This window comes from Microtus pennsylvanicus, chromosome 1, assembly GCF_037038515.1.
Source record: "Microtus pennsylvanicus isolate mMicPen1 chromosome 1, mMicPen1.hap1, whole genome shotgun sequence".
Classification (NCBI taxonomy): Eukaryota; Metazoa; Chordata; class Mammalia; order Rodentia; family Cricetidae; genus Microtus; species Microtus pennsylvanicus.
In genome coordinates, this window is record NC_134579.1 from 97278071 (window position 1) to 97290954 (window position 12884).

A 12884-nucleotide genomic window follows, 5' to 3' on the forward strand; every position below is an offset into this window, starting at 1 on the left:
GATGGCTCAGTGGTTGAGAGCATTGCCTGCTCTTCCGAAGGTCCTGAGTTCAATTCCCGGCAACCACATGGTGGCTCACAGCCATCTGTAATGAGGTCTGGTGCAGACATACAGACAGAATATTGTATACATAATAAATAAATATTTAAAAAAAAAAAAAAAAGAAAAGTATGGAGTCAAGTGAACATATGGATGCTGTCTAGTCCACAGATCTGTGGGGTGCTGGAGACTCATGGCCTGCAAAGTACTGCATCCATTTACTCCCAAGCCGAGAAATGCTTAGCATGTTCAGGGCCTGAGTTGGAGGCCAGCCTGAATTAGTGAAGTGTGGATAGCATGGTTTGAAAGAAAATACTAGAGCTTTAAATTTTTCAGAAGAAGGTTGGAGAGACAGCTCAGTGGGAGGAGCCCTTCCAGAGGATCCACATGACGGCTCATGGTCACCCATCCATAATTCCAGTGTCAGGTGATTCGACCTCTGCAGGGCACTGCACACACACAGTGCACAAACATATATGCAGGCAAAACCCATACACATAAAATAATACACTGATACACATAAAATGGTAAGTCTTATTAGTAGTAATTAGCTTTTTTTTTTTCAAAAGGATAGTGAAGGGGCTATTTTCTAACTGGAACGTTGTACTACAAAATCCCGAACCTGAGCAGTCAGCCCCAAAGTCAATAGGCTCCACAGCCACCCTTGCACATACATGCTCCTCACAGGCTAGAGGAACTGTAGAAGTTTAGCCAGAGGCATGCATGTCCGTTTCCTAGCTAATCAAAAACTCATCACATTGGCAAGATGTTAGTAAAAGAAAAATGTTGAGCTGGCAAGAGTAGGAGAGTTCCAAGGCTAAAGGCAGGTAGCAGGACATGTGTTTGGCACATGTAAAGAAGCCTTGGGTTCGACCACCAGGACCAAAAGAGTAAAAGAAGGAGAAAAACCCATATCTGCTGTAGGGGATAGCAAGGCAGGCCAGTCTTTATCAACAGTAGCTGGAAGGATATATATACAACTGAAATAACACACAGCACAGACATCAAAATAATCTCAGTTAACATACAACTCTTAAAGCTGTGCAGCCTAAGCTATAGCTAAGCAGAGACACCCAGGCACAGGTGTATGGCTCAGTATATAGGCTGAACTGCTGGGAGGTGCACTTCACCTGCAGACAGCCTGCAGTTGGTCTTTCTGTTACAAATATTGGCTTGTGGCCAGGCCGTGGTAGCACTCGCCTTTAATCCCAGCACTCGGGAGGCAGAGACAGGCGGATCTCTGGGAGTTCAAGGCCAGCCTGGTCTACAAGAGCTAGTTCCAGGACAGGGACCAAAGCTACAGAGAAACCCTGTCTCAAAAAAACAAAACAACAACAAACAAACAAACAAACAAAACAAATATTGGCTTGTTAAGCAGAAGCTACAGGAGGGCTGAGCTAAGAAGCATACTATAGCACTACCGGTGCTGACTGAAATAGGGCAGTGTGGTGAGGGGGATATCTGTATGGCCCCAGCAGTGCCCCTGCTAGCAGGCATCACGTTCAGCTGTATAAAGGAAGCTGGTGGGAGCATCTGGGATAAGCCATGGCCCAGTGAGAGCTGTGAAGCAAGGCCAAAGGGAGGCACTAAGCTCACAGTGGCCCTCACACTCACAGATATGATGAGGAAAAGCAGCCACCTCTCCCTTCCCTTTCTATGATTCTTACTTTGTGACATTAATGTTAAAGTGCTGACAACACTACAGCAAAGTCTGCACACAAGAATAAAACTGTGGGGCTGGAGAGATGCTCATTTGTTAAGAGCACTGGCTGCTCTTCCAGAGGTCCTGAGTTCAATTCCCAGCAACCAATGGTGGCTCACAACCATCTGTAATGAGATCTGGTGCCCTCTTCTAGCAGGCAGGGATACATGGCAGGCAGAACACTGTACTCACTTACTCAATCAATCAATCTTTTTAAGAAATAGGACTGTAGAAACAGAAGAAACTAGACATGAGCAATAAGGATGGAATTCTCAGTGCTGCTCTGGCCTTCCTGGCACTCATGGTGGGGAAGGCCCAGCATCATGCTTGAAAGACAGAAGGGTCTGTAGTCGTTCTCAAAGTGGCCCAGGAGGAAGTTCGAGCAGTCCAAAACAACCTGACTGCTTAGCTACTTGTGATGACCTCTATATCAGGTAAGAAAGTCAGGATGCTGCCACCACCCAAATGCCAGGCTCCAAGTTATCCTCCCAGAGCACCCCTGTCTTACACTATCACACCAGAGACCCCTCTGTGAGCAGCATCGACTTCTGGTGCTACAGCTACCTGGGCATCTGGGCTGCACTGGAATGACACAGAGAAGCACCCAAGTTGGAAGCCACAGAAGTAGAAATTTTTCTTTTTCTTATGTTCGGTCCAAATTTACCAAATCTGAACTACTTCCAGGTATAAAAATACTAAGCACAGAACCACAGGCTGGGAAGGGACAAGTAGGACAGAGCTAATTCAGGTCTATTTAACTCTGCAAGAATAATTCTGAGTTCAATTCTGTAAGGGAAACAGTGTAAGACACCAACGCCTGTGCTGGGGATGGAACCTAAGGCCCACAGTCAGATTTATAAGAACAGGAAGAGCTGGGCAGACCCTTTTACAAACTACAGAGGCAGGAGACTTACGCTGTTTTAGAGTCCTATCTCTGGAGTAAACCCTCGAGGTGGTCCCATGGGTGGCAGAGTGGGCCGTGAGTGCATCAGTGCGCGCTGAGAGCATCCTGCAGTCATGGCAGGTGTATCCATTACTGGCTGTCACCTCTGTTGCCAGTTCACCGTTTCCCTGAGTGGCAGCTTTACTTCCACCTGAGGTTTTCAAAAGGCAAACGAAAGCTAGTGATCACTATCTGCAGATTACCCAACCATGGCTTCTGGTTTGAAAAGTATACAAAGTATCAAAGTAATTACCTTTAAGGTCTCCATCATCATCAAGACCTGAAATACACATACACACACATTACACTGTGAAATAGAACCAATGCCACCACAACTGTGCCAGGTGACAGGTCAGCGCAATGCCGTGGCATTGTTGGGGTGGGTCTGTTTCTAAAATGCCTGAACCTCCTGTCACCCAAACGTGATGTGGCATGGGAAGAGACCTGCATTCTAGCACATTCTGGCCCACAAGGACAAACAAGAGGGAAGAAGTAGCCAGCTGTGTGGAACCTCTAGGCTTTTAACTTACAGCATGTGTGGCCTGAGACTGCTCCATGGCTAAGTAAAGCAGAGGCATCCCAAGCCAAGCACTCAGGACTTCGAGAGCTAAGCTGGCTCTTCTAACTCCTCCAGCAGAGCAACCAGAACATAAGCTGAACTCAGCAGGTGGCTCTGTGGCTCTTAGCAGAGGCTGTCTGTGTGCTCAGCCTTGGTGACATGGCATAGGTCACCTTAAGGATGCAGATGGCACTGTATCTGAGCTGGGGCAGACTCTTGTCTTCCAGTACTGATTGCTTCACAGAAAGTCCTTTATTTTAGAAGGGGTCTTTTATGGCGCTCGGGTTGGCCTTGAACTCACTATGTAGTTTAGGTTTGGCTTCAACTCCTGATTCTCCTGCCTTCACATTCTGGGTTTCTAGATTATAGGAATATGCAACCATGTCCAGCCTGTAACAAGTGCTTTCTAATGACTCAGAAATACTTTTCTGTTGTTATTGTTTTTTTTTTTTTGTTTTTCGAGACAGGGTTTCTCCATGTAGCCTTGGCTGTCCTGGAACTCCGTAGATCAGGCTGGCTTCAAACTCACAGAGATCAGCCTGCCTCTGCCTCCCGAGTCCTGGAATTAAAGGCATGTGCCACCACTGCCCGGTTTCAGAAATTTTACTGCTTTCTAGAACATACCAGGAATTTTACACTACATTTGAGTGTCCCATACGGAGAGTGGCTACAGGATTGCTGCCTGTTCACTTAATCTGTCATATTACGGTGAGCAATAAATAATCACACCTCGCCTAAGCCACTGAGACAGCAGACGAAGACAGGATTCACATGCCCCCCGGGAGCCCACAAAGAGCTTAACTGTACTGTCAGCAAACCATTTGTAGGCCAACCTCTGCCCCCTCCCAGAACAACTGCAGACAAAACCACGCTGGGGACAAGAATGTTCAAGTCTGTGGTTACTAACCCCAGAAGTGGTCCACTTTGGTCTGCTCACGAATCAGAGACTCATCTAGCACAGGATGCCGCAGCACCGTGGCACTCCTCAAGCTGCAAGAGCTGTCGTGGCTGGTGCTGGAGGACACGCCCTTCCCCGACAGGTGGTTGATACTAAAAGCTGGCTTGCTTGCACTTCTGCGCTGTCTGACTGTCCTACAAAGAAGTAAGAAATGCGTTTTTAGACCTTCCTTAGAAAATATAGAATCACTAGATTTTTTTTTTAAATATTTATTTATTTATTTTATATGCAATACTCTTTCTGCCTGTATGCCTGAAGGCCAGAAGAGGGCACCAGACCTCATTTCAGATGGTTGTGAGCCACCATGTGGTTGCTGGGAATTGAACTCAGGACCTTTGGAAGAGCAGGCAACGCACTTAACCACTGAGCCATCTCTCCAGCCCTAGAATCACTAGATTTTATCCAAACAAAATTTGTGCCAAAGAACACACACAGCATTTTAAGACAAGTCATTTTTATGCCTTGTCTGCTATAATCTAAACATCCATTAATCTAAAAAAAAGGGGGGGGGGAATTTATTTAGCTGGAGTCCAAGAATTTGTTCTAAAAAATGTCAGACTATTCTGGGCCCAACAATCCAAAATTGGATCAAACTTGAAATAACCTGAAAATAAAAACGACTTAAGAGTTAAAACAAATGCTACAGCTTCTACATCTAACCACGCCACTCCTTTTTTCTGAACAAGTGAGAGCACACACACCAGCAGCCCCACTGCTTCTGATCTAGCACAGAGTTGCCAACACAGCAAGAGATAGTGGTTAATTGAAGGAACTCTGCCTATATTCTTTTTTTTTTAATACGGATTTAATAGTGTATTTATTTATTTATTGTGTATACAACATTCAGCCTCCATGTATACCCGCATGCCAGATCTCATTACAGATGGTTGTGAGCCACCATGTGGTTGCTGGGAATTGAACTCAGGACCTCTGAAAGAGCAGCCAGTGCTCTTAACCTCTGAGCCATCTCTCCAACCCTCTGCCTATATTCTTATCACACAACACAAGGAGCTCAAACACAAATGACAGCTGGATGTGGTAGCACATGTCTTTAATTGCAGCAATCAGTAGACAGAAGCAGGCAGATCTCTGTGAGTTCCAGCCAGCCCCAGCTACAGTGAGACTGTCTCAAAACAAATACAACAAAACTCCAAATGTCCTCTAAGTATTTTGCATCAAGTGATGTGAATGGGTACACACAGGTCAAAGCACAAAACTACCTCCTCCAGGAAGCTTGGTGTGGTGAAAGGCTGTGCTAATACACAGTACACAGTACAGTATTCAGCCTGGTCTCCTGTCCCAGGGACTATAGCTTTTGGGCACCTTTGGGTGGCCCCAAAGAGAGCTGTGCTTGGGAGTCAGCTGCCACAACTGAATAGTCTAACATTTTATGTGACAGTCTGCAGGTCTCAGGGTGAAGCACACTACATAGGGCCCCATGCAGTGTGTGGACAAGGTGTCAGCAATCCCGTGCACTCACGAGGGCAACACAATTTTTATATGAACAAAATAAATTAAAGGGTATCACTTATACCGGGCATGATGGCACACACCTTTAACCCCAGTACTAGAGGGGCAAGTGGACCTCTATGAGTTTGAGGCCAGCCTGGTCTGCAAAGCAAGTTCCAGGACAGCCAGAGCTGTTACACAGAGACACCCTATCTTGAAAAAACAAAAACAAAAAAAGTGTCACTTCTATTCAGTCTCTCAGAAAGGCAGAGATGGTGGGAACTTTTGCCACTGACTATAGTGAAGACAAGCATGGAAGGTAGAGACAAAATATACTAAGCAGGCCAACTGTACATGCATAGGTACACAGCTCGCACGCGTCACAGAGAGGCTTGAGTCGGCCGTGACAGATCAGTGAGCAGCACCGCAGCTGCCGACCCAGCAAGACTCCACCCCTCCACATGTGGTAGGCCAGTGAAGCTCCGCTCATCCATGATGAGACAGTTTATGCCTGTGACCATGAGAAGTTCGTCCGCACTGCCATCTCATGCATATTAGCATATCAGCTCCACTCTGTGGACAGACAGCAGATACTCTGAGCATTCCAGAACAATTTCAGTCAGTGCACATGGCAAATCTGCACATGAACGTGTGTGTGCACAAACAATTCCAGGGAAAGAGCTTGATTTGACAAGCTGGAAAGCCAGTGGGTTTGACAACTGTGAAAATAAGCCACATGATGCTTACCTGGTTTCTTTCTCCTTGGAGGGGGTGGCCCTGCTGGTGCTGAAGTGCATATCTACAGCCTGGCTGTCCCCACTGCTATATGTTGCTGCTGTTGTGACCAGGCGTAAGCTGCGGCGGGACATCCTCGGAGAGTCAAACACAGGTTCCAATCTGTGCTCAGTCTCAAAATCCAGGGCATCCGAAGAATAACTAGAACTGGAAAGAGACATGGCTGGAGCAAGCACTGGTTGCCAGGTCAGGAGCCATGACACTCCTGTGTGCTGACTTTACTGCACTGCAAGGGCAGCCATACATGAACCTTCGCCAGCCCCTTCACCTGCTGACCCCAGGTGGGAAGGCCTGGAACTTTGTCTGAGAACAGTTGTTTAGGGCAGGCAAAGACTCCTAGAATCCTGATGGGGCACTAAGACAGTAACACTGCAAGGACTGAAGAGAGATCAGCGACACGTTCTTGAGAAGAAAATGGAAAGCCCCAGAACAAACATTTCATACACTGAAGCTAGATGAACATAAAACCCTTCGGAGCCATGGCAAAGACTGTCACTTCCAATGCAATGGATAAAAAGATGCACCATTGGGGCTGGAGAGATGGCTCAGTGATTAAGAGCACTGGCTGCTCTTCCGGAGGACCTGAGTTCAATTCCCAGGACCACAAGGTGGCTTACAACCATCTGTAGAGGGATCTGATGCCCTATTCTTCAGGCATAGTCATACATACAGATAGAACACCTATATACATAAAATAAATAAATCTTAAAAAAAAAAGATGCACCATTCTGTGCGGTATCCAGTTTGTTCAGTCCAAAAGCCAGCTGGTTCCCCTCTCAGATAACCTGAGGGTGAGGCTATGCTAACCCTATTAGCAGCATCCCTCTTCATCAAGACACAACTAACCCAGTCACTCTGGAAAAGTAGCTGCACATGGTAAGGGTGACAGGAGGTGAGCATGAGGCACCCTGGGAGAAGAGACAAAGAGTAATGTCAGCTGGGGACCTCAAAGAGCATAAAAAAAGACACAAAGTAGTCAGGGGAGAAATGACAGATACCTTGGGAAGTCCTACTCTATAGGCAACCCCAGCAGCCAGGAGCTGGTGGCTTTTCAGCCTCATGCCCTGCTAACACAGGGGCCCTGGGGCCTCAAGGGTATAGCTGGAGAAGATCTCACAGGTGGGACACCAAGTCAGCCTGGTAAGTGCAACTAAGAAGGTAGTACAAATGCTTTAGCAGGCACGGCCCTTAGGATGTCAAAGATGCTTGAGACAGCCGGGCAATGGTGGCGGCTTTTAATCCCAGCACTTGGGAGGCAGAGGCAGGTGGATCTCTATGAGTTCGAGGCCAGCCTGGTCTACAAGAGCTAGTTCCAGGACAGGCTCCAAAACCACAGAGAAACCCTGTCTCGAAAAACCAAAAAAATAAAAATAAAAAAAAAATAAAGCTACAGAGAAACCCTGTCTCGAAAAACAAAACAAAGCAAAAACAAACAAACAAAAAAAGAAGCTTGAGATAGGGTACACTAGCAAAAAGGCTGAGTCATGATGAGATAAAAGCTGACAGCAGAGTACTAAATGAGAACACTTGCTAGGCCAATTTCAGTGAACCCTAAAATTATCTTCCTTCTAGTAGAGTACTGTCAACAATTATGGCTTTAGTTTACAAAGATTGCATTTGATATCATAACTGATCTATAGATAAGGACCAGCACTGTGATGGTTTGAATAAGTATGACCAAAGCCAGGCAGCCTTTAATCCCAGCACTGCACAGGCAGAGGCAGGTGGACTTCTGTGGGTTTGAGGACAGCCAAGGCTACACAGTGAAACCCTGTCTCAATTAACAAAAAACAGGTCAGCGGTGGTGGCGCACGCCTTTAATCCCAGCACTGAGGAGACAGAGGTAGGCGGATCTCTGTGAGTTTCAGGCCTGACTCCACAGCTACTGTGAAAAATAAAAACAAATAACAACAACAAAAAGAATGGAAGAATGGTCTCTATAGGATCATTATTGGAATGCTTAGTCACCAAGCAATGGGACTATTTGAGAAGGATTAGGAGGTGTGTCCTGTTGGAGTATGTGTGGCCTTGTTGGAGGAAGTGTGTCACTGTGGATGGACTTTGCAGTTTCAAAAGCCCACACCAGGCCCAGTGTGCCTCTACCCACTGCCTTCATATCAGGATGAAGAACTTTCAGCTACTTCTCCAGAGCCATGTCTGCCTGTGTGCTGCTTGCTTCCTGCCATGATGATGATGATGATGGACTAAACTCTGAAATTTTAAGAAGTCCCAATTAAATGCTTTAGTTTATCGGAGCTGCTTTGGTCATGGTGTCTTTTCATGGAATAGAACACTAAAGATACACTCCATCTCGGCTTCCTATTCCTCCACCCATTCACCCTCAGACTCTAGCTGCTAGGTAAGGGATCCTCATAGCTCAGGGTGTATTTGACCCTGTGGTGTGGTAGGAAGAACGCAGGCTATCTATAGCCACTGTCTGCAAAGGACCAGAACTGTCTAGCCAGAGAAGTGAGGCCTACCACGTGAAGGCTAAGAGAAAACTGAAACTGCCCCACTCACACTGCTGACTATAGTCTGGATATGAAGTGGCACCATGTTATGTGATGAGCGTTTCATGCATACATGGTTTGTATGTGCAGGTCAGAGGACAACTTATAAGGGACACTTCTTTCTTCCCATCATTTAGGTACCAGGGATAGGAGTGAGTTCACTGGGCTTGGTGAGAACACATGAATTAATCCAGTAAGCCATCTCCACAGACCCTAGAATTTACTTTGTAGCCCAGACAAGTCCCCAACCTACTGCCTCTGTTCTCCTGTGTGGCAGTTACAGACACACACACACACAATACAGGGCTCCTCAAAGAGGGAAGCCTGACACACACCCTTCCTTCCTGCAGAATCCTGCAGCCATGTCCTGTGCCCTGTACTGAGTCCCTCCCACCCTCCTGGGACCTCTTCTTAGTCACTTCTTCCACTGTCTCCACACCTAAGATTCTCTCTTAGGTCTTACCACAGCATCCAGACTCTCAGAGGGGCCCCATAGTGAAAAGTAACAAGCACTCTTGGCTACATCATACCCAATTCCACCTAACCAACTGCTCCCTGAGGGCCCTGGCTTTGAGCAACTGACTCACTAACAATGCTCAGTCTCACCATGGTTGGCTTTCCACAGCACTTGGCCTGCTGCAGACTCATGGCACCCAGGCACACTGAGGCTAGCTCACTGCAGCCACCCCTCATCCTGTACGCAGCCTTCCTCCTACCAGAGGAAAAGCAGTTACTGCCTGCAGAGTATATAGCTCTAAGTCTGAGGACTTCTGAGGGAGGCCATCAACAGCTGCCATGACCCTTGTGAGCAGCTGACTGGACTGACAACTGGTGGGTCAAGGAACAAAAAAAGCCATCTCAAGTCTCTCTAGACTATGACACAAAACTCCATCACACCACTGGGCATGTGATGAAGCCATGCCAGTGAAGAAGGCCAGTACGGTGATGCATAACTGAACTTCAGTGCCAGGCTAGTAAGATCCTCTCTGAAAAAAACAAACAGTAGTTGCAGAGATAAATCAGTTAGTCAAGTGCTTGAAATACAAGTGGGAGGACTTGAGTCCAATCCCAAGCACCCACACACAAAAAAGCAAGTGTGGGTGGCCTATGGTGGTAACGCCAGCACTGGGGAGACAACAGGCAGATCTCCCTCAGCCTCACTGAAACAGTGAGCCCCAAGTTCAAATCCTGTCTCCAAAAACAAGGTAGATGACACCTGAAGTTATTATCTGACTTCAACACACACATATACCTATAGGCAAACAAAAATGAAAACCTAGAAATGTCTTATATAGACACAAACAATAAGGCTCAAACTTCTAGACCTAATACCACTTCACAGAAAATATAAGTAGACTCAAGAAAGAAGTTATTGAAACACAGGGTGAGGATCCTGCTTGGGGTAATGTGAAAACTCCCTATGAACAAAAGGAGATGGATCTGGGAAACTTTATTCTTTTTTTTTAATTCCCTATGTAGACCCAGCTGGCCTCAGAATTCCACCTGCCTCTACCTTTTGGGTGCTGAAGTTAAAGATCACATTCCCACCAAAACTAGGCATGAGGGAGGCAGTATCACTGCAGGATGGAGCAGGAGGCAGCAGACCAACTTCTCCATTCTCTCCAAATTCTCACAGCATGCGCATTTTCCAAGAGAAAGTCATAGAGGCTCTGGATGGTCACTGAGATGGCTAAGAATTAAGACATGAAAGCTGCTGAACCAGCGCTGGCACAGGTTAGCAAGTGTTCTGCCTCCTGCCACACTGACCATCTGACTGGGGACCATGACTAGTTTTCAGAGAAACTGAGACCAAAAGCCTGGAACTGCACCCACAGGCTCCCTATGCCATGACTGTGCCTAGGCTTACTGTCCCCCACTGGGTCTTCCCTTCATCTCTGTCAGCCCAACTTCGCTGTTCAACCCTGCTCTGTGCTCCTGTCTGGGTCATGCTGTCAATAGCCTACAGCAATCTTCCCACGGCCTATGACAATCTCACTTACTTTTGGGACCCAACTGCAACCCACTGGTTACTGGTTCAGATCCACAGTCACATGTCTCTCCTGATTTATCAATCCTGTCTACCCAATGACCCCACTAAAACTGGGACTACACTACTGGCTCTCACTGAGCACCACCCATCGCTATATTCCTGACAGTCTGGCCTACTCAGTCCTATATACTTTAAGCATGGCTCTGTGGATTAAATCCTCAGACGGACCCCAGCCTACATACCTACACGTTGCTACCTTGCCACCACTCCTCCGCATCACCTGTCCACAGACTCATAAGCCTAACTGAACAAAGGCTATGAACATCACTGTAGCCAAGCACAGGTTTCCCTGGACACATGGATTAACACTGTACTTAAAACAGGTCATAAAGGCTAAAAATAAGTCAGTAAGAATAACTGTTTCTATGATCCCAGACAGGCTCAGGGAAGTCACCTGAGCTGGCCACTCATTTACTTCTGACATATTACAGGCTCCAGGCCAAAACATCATTGTGAGTTTAAGGCCAGCCTGGGCTACATGGGGACAATTTGTCTCAAAACATAAACTGAGCCTAGCAAGTATCCCTTGCAAGTGCAGTTGGACTGAGGCTAGGAATGGAAAGCAGAGTGGTCACACATCACAGCTGACCACTGCTCCAAAAGAATCTTCTCGGGGCTGGGGAGATAGGTCATAAGAAAAGTGCTCACCAAGATGGTGTGAGAAAGGCATGGAAACCTGTCTGCAATCCCAGTGCTCAGAAGGCAGAGATCCCAGAACAAACAGGCTAGTTAGACTAACCAAACTGGTGAGCTCTGAATTCAGTGAGAGCCTGCATCAATGAAAAAGTTAAGAGGAAACAAGGAAGATACTCACTGTCTACCTCTAGCCTCCACATACATACACTGACATATGCCCACACACAGGTAAGTATGTGCACACACACAAACATGGTATTTTCTTTAGATACTTCCTGATTTCTTTTAGGTTTTCTTGTGGATTCACCTTATAGGCAAAGCCACTGGACAATGACTCAGCACATACATCCCATGTGCCTCTCACATCTTGCCAGGCGCCCAAGTTTTCCTGCCTGCCAGGCATGCCCTAACCTATAGGACAACTCATTCTCCTCAGCACACACCCCAGCTTGCAGTGAGGCCCTCTGCAATCACTCTTCCCAGTTGGCAAACTGGAAAGGAACAGAGCAACAAGCAGTTACTGAGGCTCAAAGGACCCAAAGAACAGGAACATCCTGTCTGGAGCATGCTCCTGGAATCTGGCCTTCCAAAGGCAGCCCCTAGATCAGTGTCTCTCAGGGGATGCCCAAACTATTGACAAAATACTGGTCACACTCTCAGGCTTACTCCCAATCATGGCCACAGGGTGGAGCCTGAAATAGTGAGTCACTCAAAGTGACTAAACCTGAGTCACTGCAAGAGGTGTCTCAGAAGCCCACAGCTCTAGGAGCCACTCATGGCCTCCATGTTCACATGGTTGTGAAGAACTCAACGCTGTGTGACTGTCACATCAACACATGTGTGTTGAGGTCTTGTGGCACTGCACCCCAATGGGGGTAGGGGGCACTCACTCACCTGAGTGCGTAGGTGTAGCCGGTATTTTCCGGTACACACTGGGGTGGAGTGTATGTATGTAGCCGAGAAAAATCCATGTTCACTGTCTCAGACCATGCTGCAAAGGGAACAGAAAAGGACTAGGTGTTAAAAAATTAGCAGAAGTCCAGAGATTGGGTTTGCAACCGCGTTTTGATTGTTAACAGATGACAGTTTTTCCTAGGCCCAAGTCAAAGCTTCTGCCATGTGTCAGCTCCAAATGTACACATAAAAACGAAACTCCGGCCACATAAGCATACCCACCAGGGTTGGGTCCCAGAACCCCAGTTTTCTCATGGTGAGATGGGAGGTAAGATAGGAAAAGTCCCAC

General features: G+C 46.9%; 1 protein-coding gene across 12 annotated transcripts in view; it reads right to left on the reverse strand.

Moving 5' to 3' along the window:
* Sun1 (Sad1 and UNC84 domain containing 1) overlaps positions 1–12884 on the reverse strand; it is a 49207-nt gene that overhangs the window by 20386 nt on the left and 15937 nt on the right. For all 12 annotated transcript variants that reach the window (XM_075974890.1, XM_075974870.1, XM_075974863.1 and 9 more), the window contains exons 2-6: positions 12536–12632; positions 6398–6592; positions 4151–4335; positions 2938–2964; positions 2656–2835 (exon numbers count right to left, since the gene is read on the reverse strand). In XM_075974890.1, the coding sequence (XP_075831005.1) occupies positions 2656–2835; positions 2938–2964; positions 4151–4335; positions 6398–6592; positions 12536–12612 (664 nt within the window). In that variant the 5' untranslated portion in view covers positions 12613–12632. The remainder of the gene's footprint in view (positions 1–2655; positions 2836–2937; positions 2965–4150; positions 4336–6397; positions 6593–12535; positions 12633–12884) is intronic.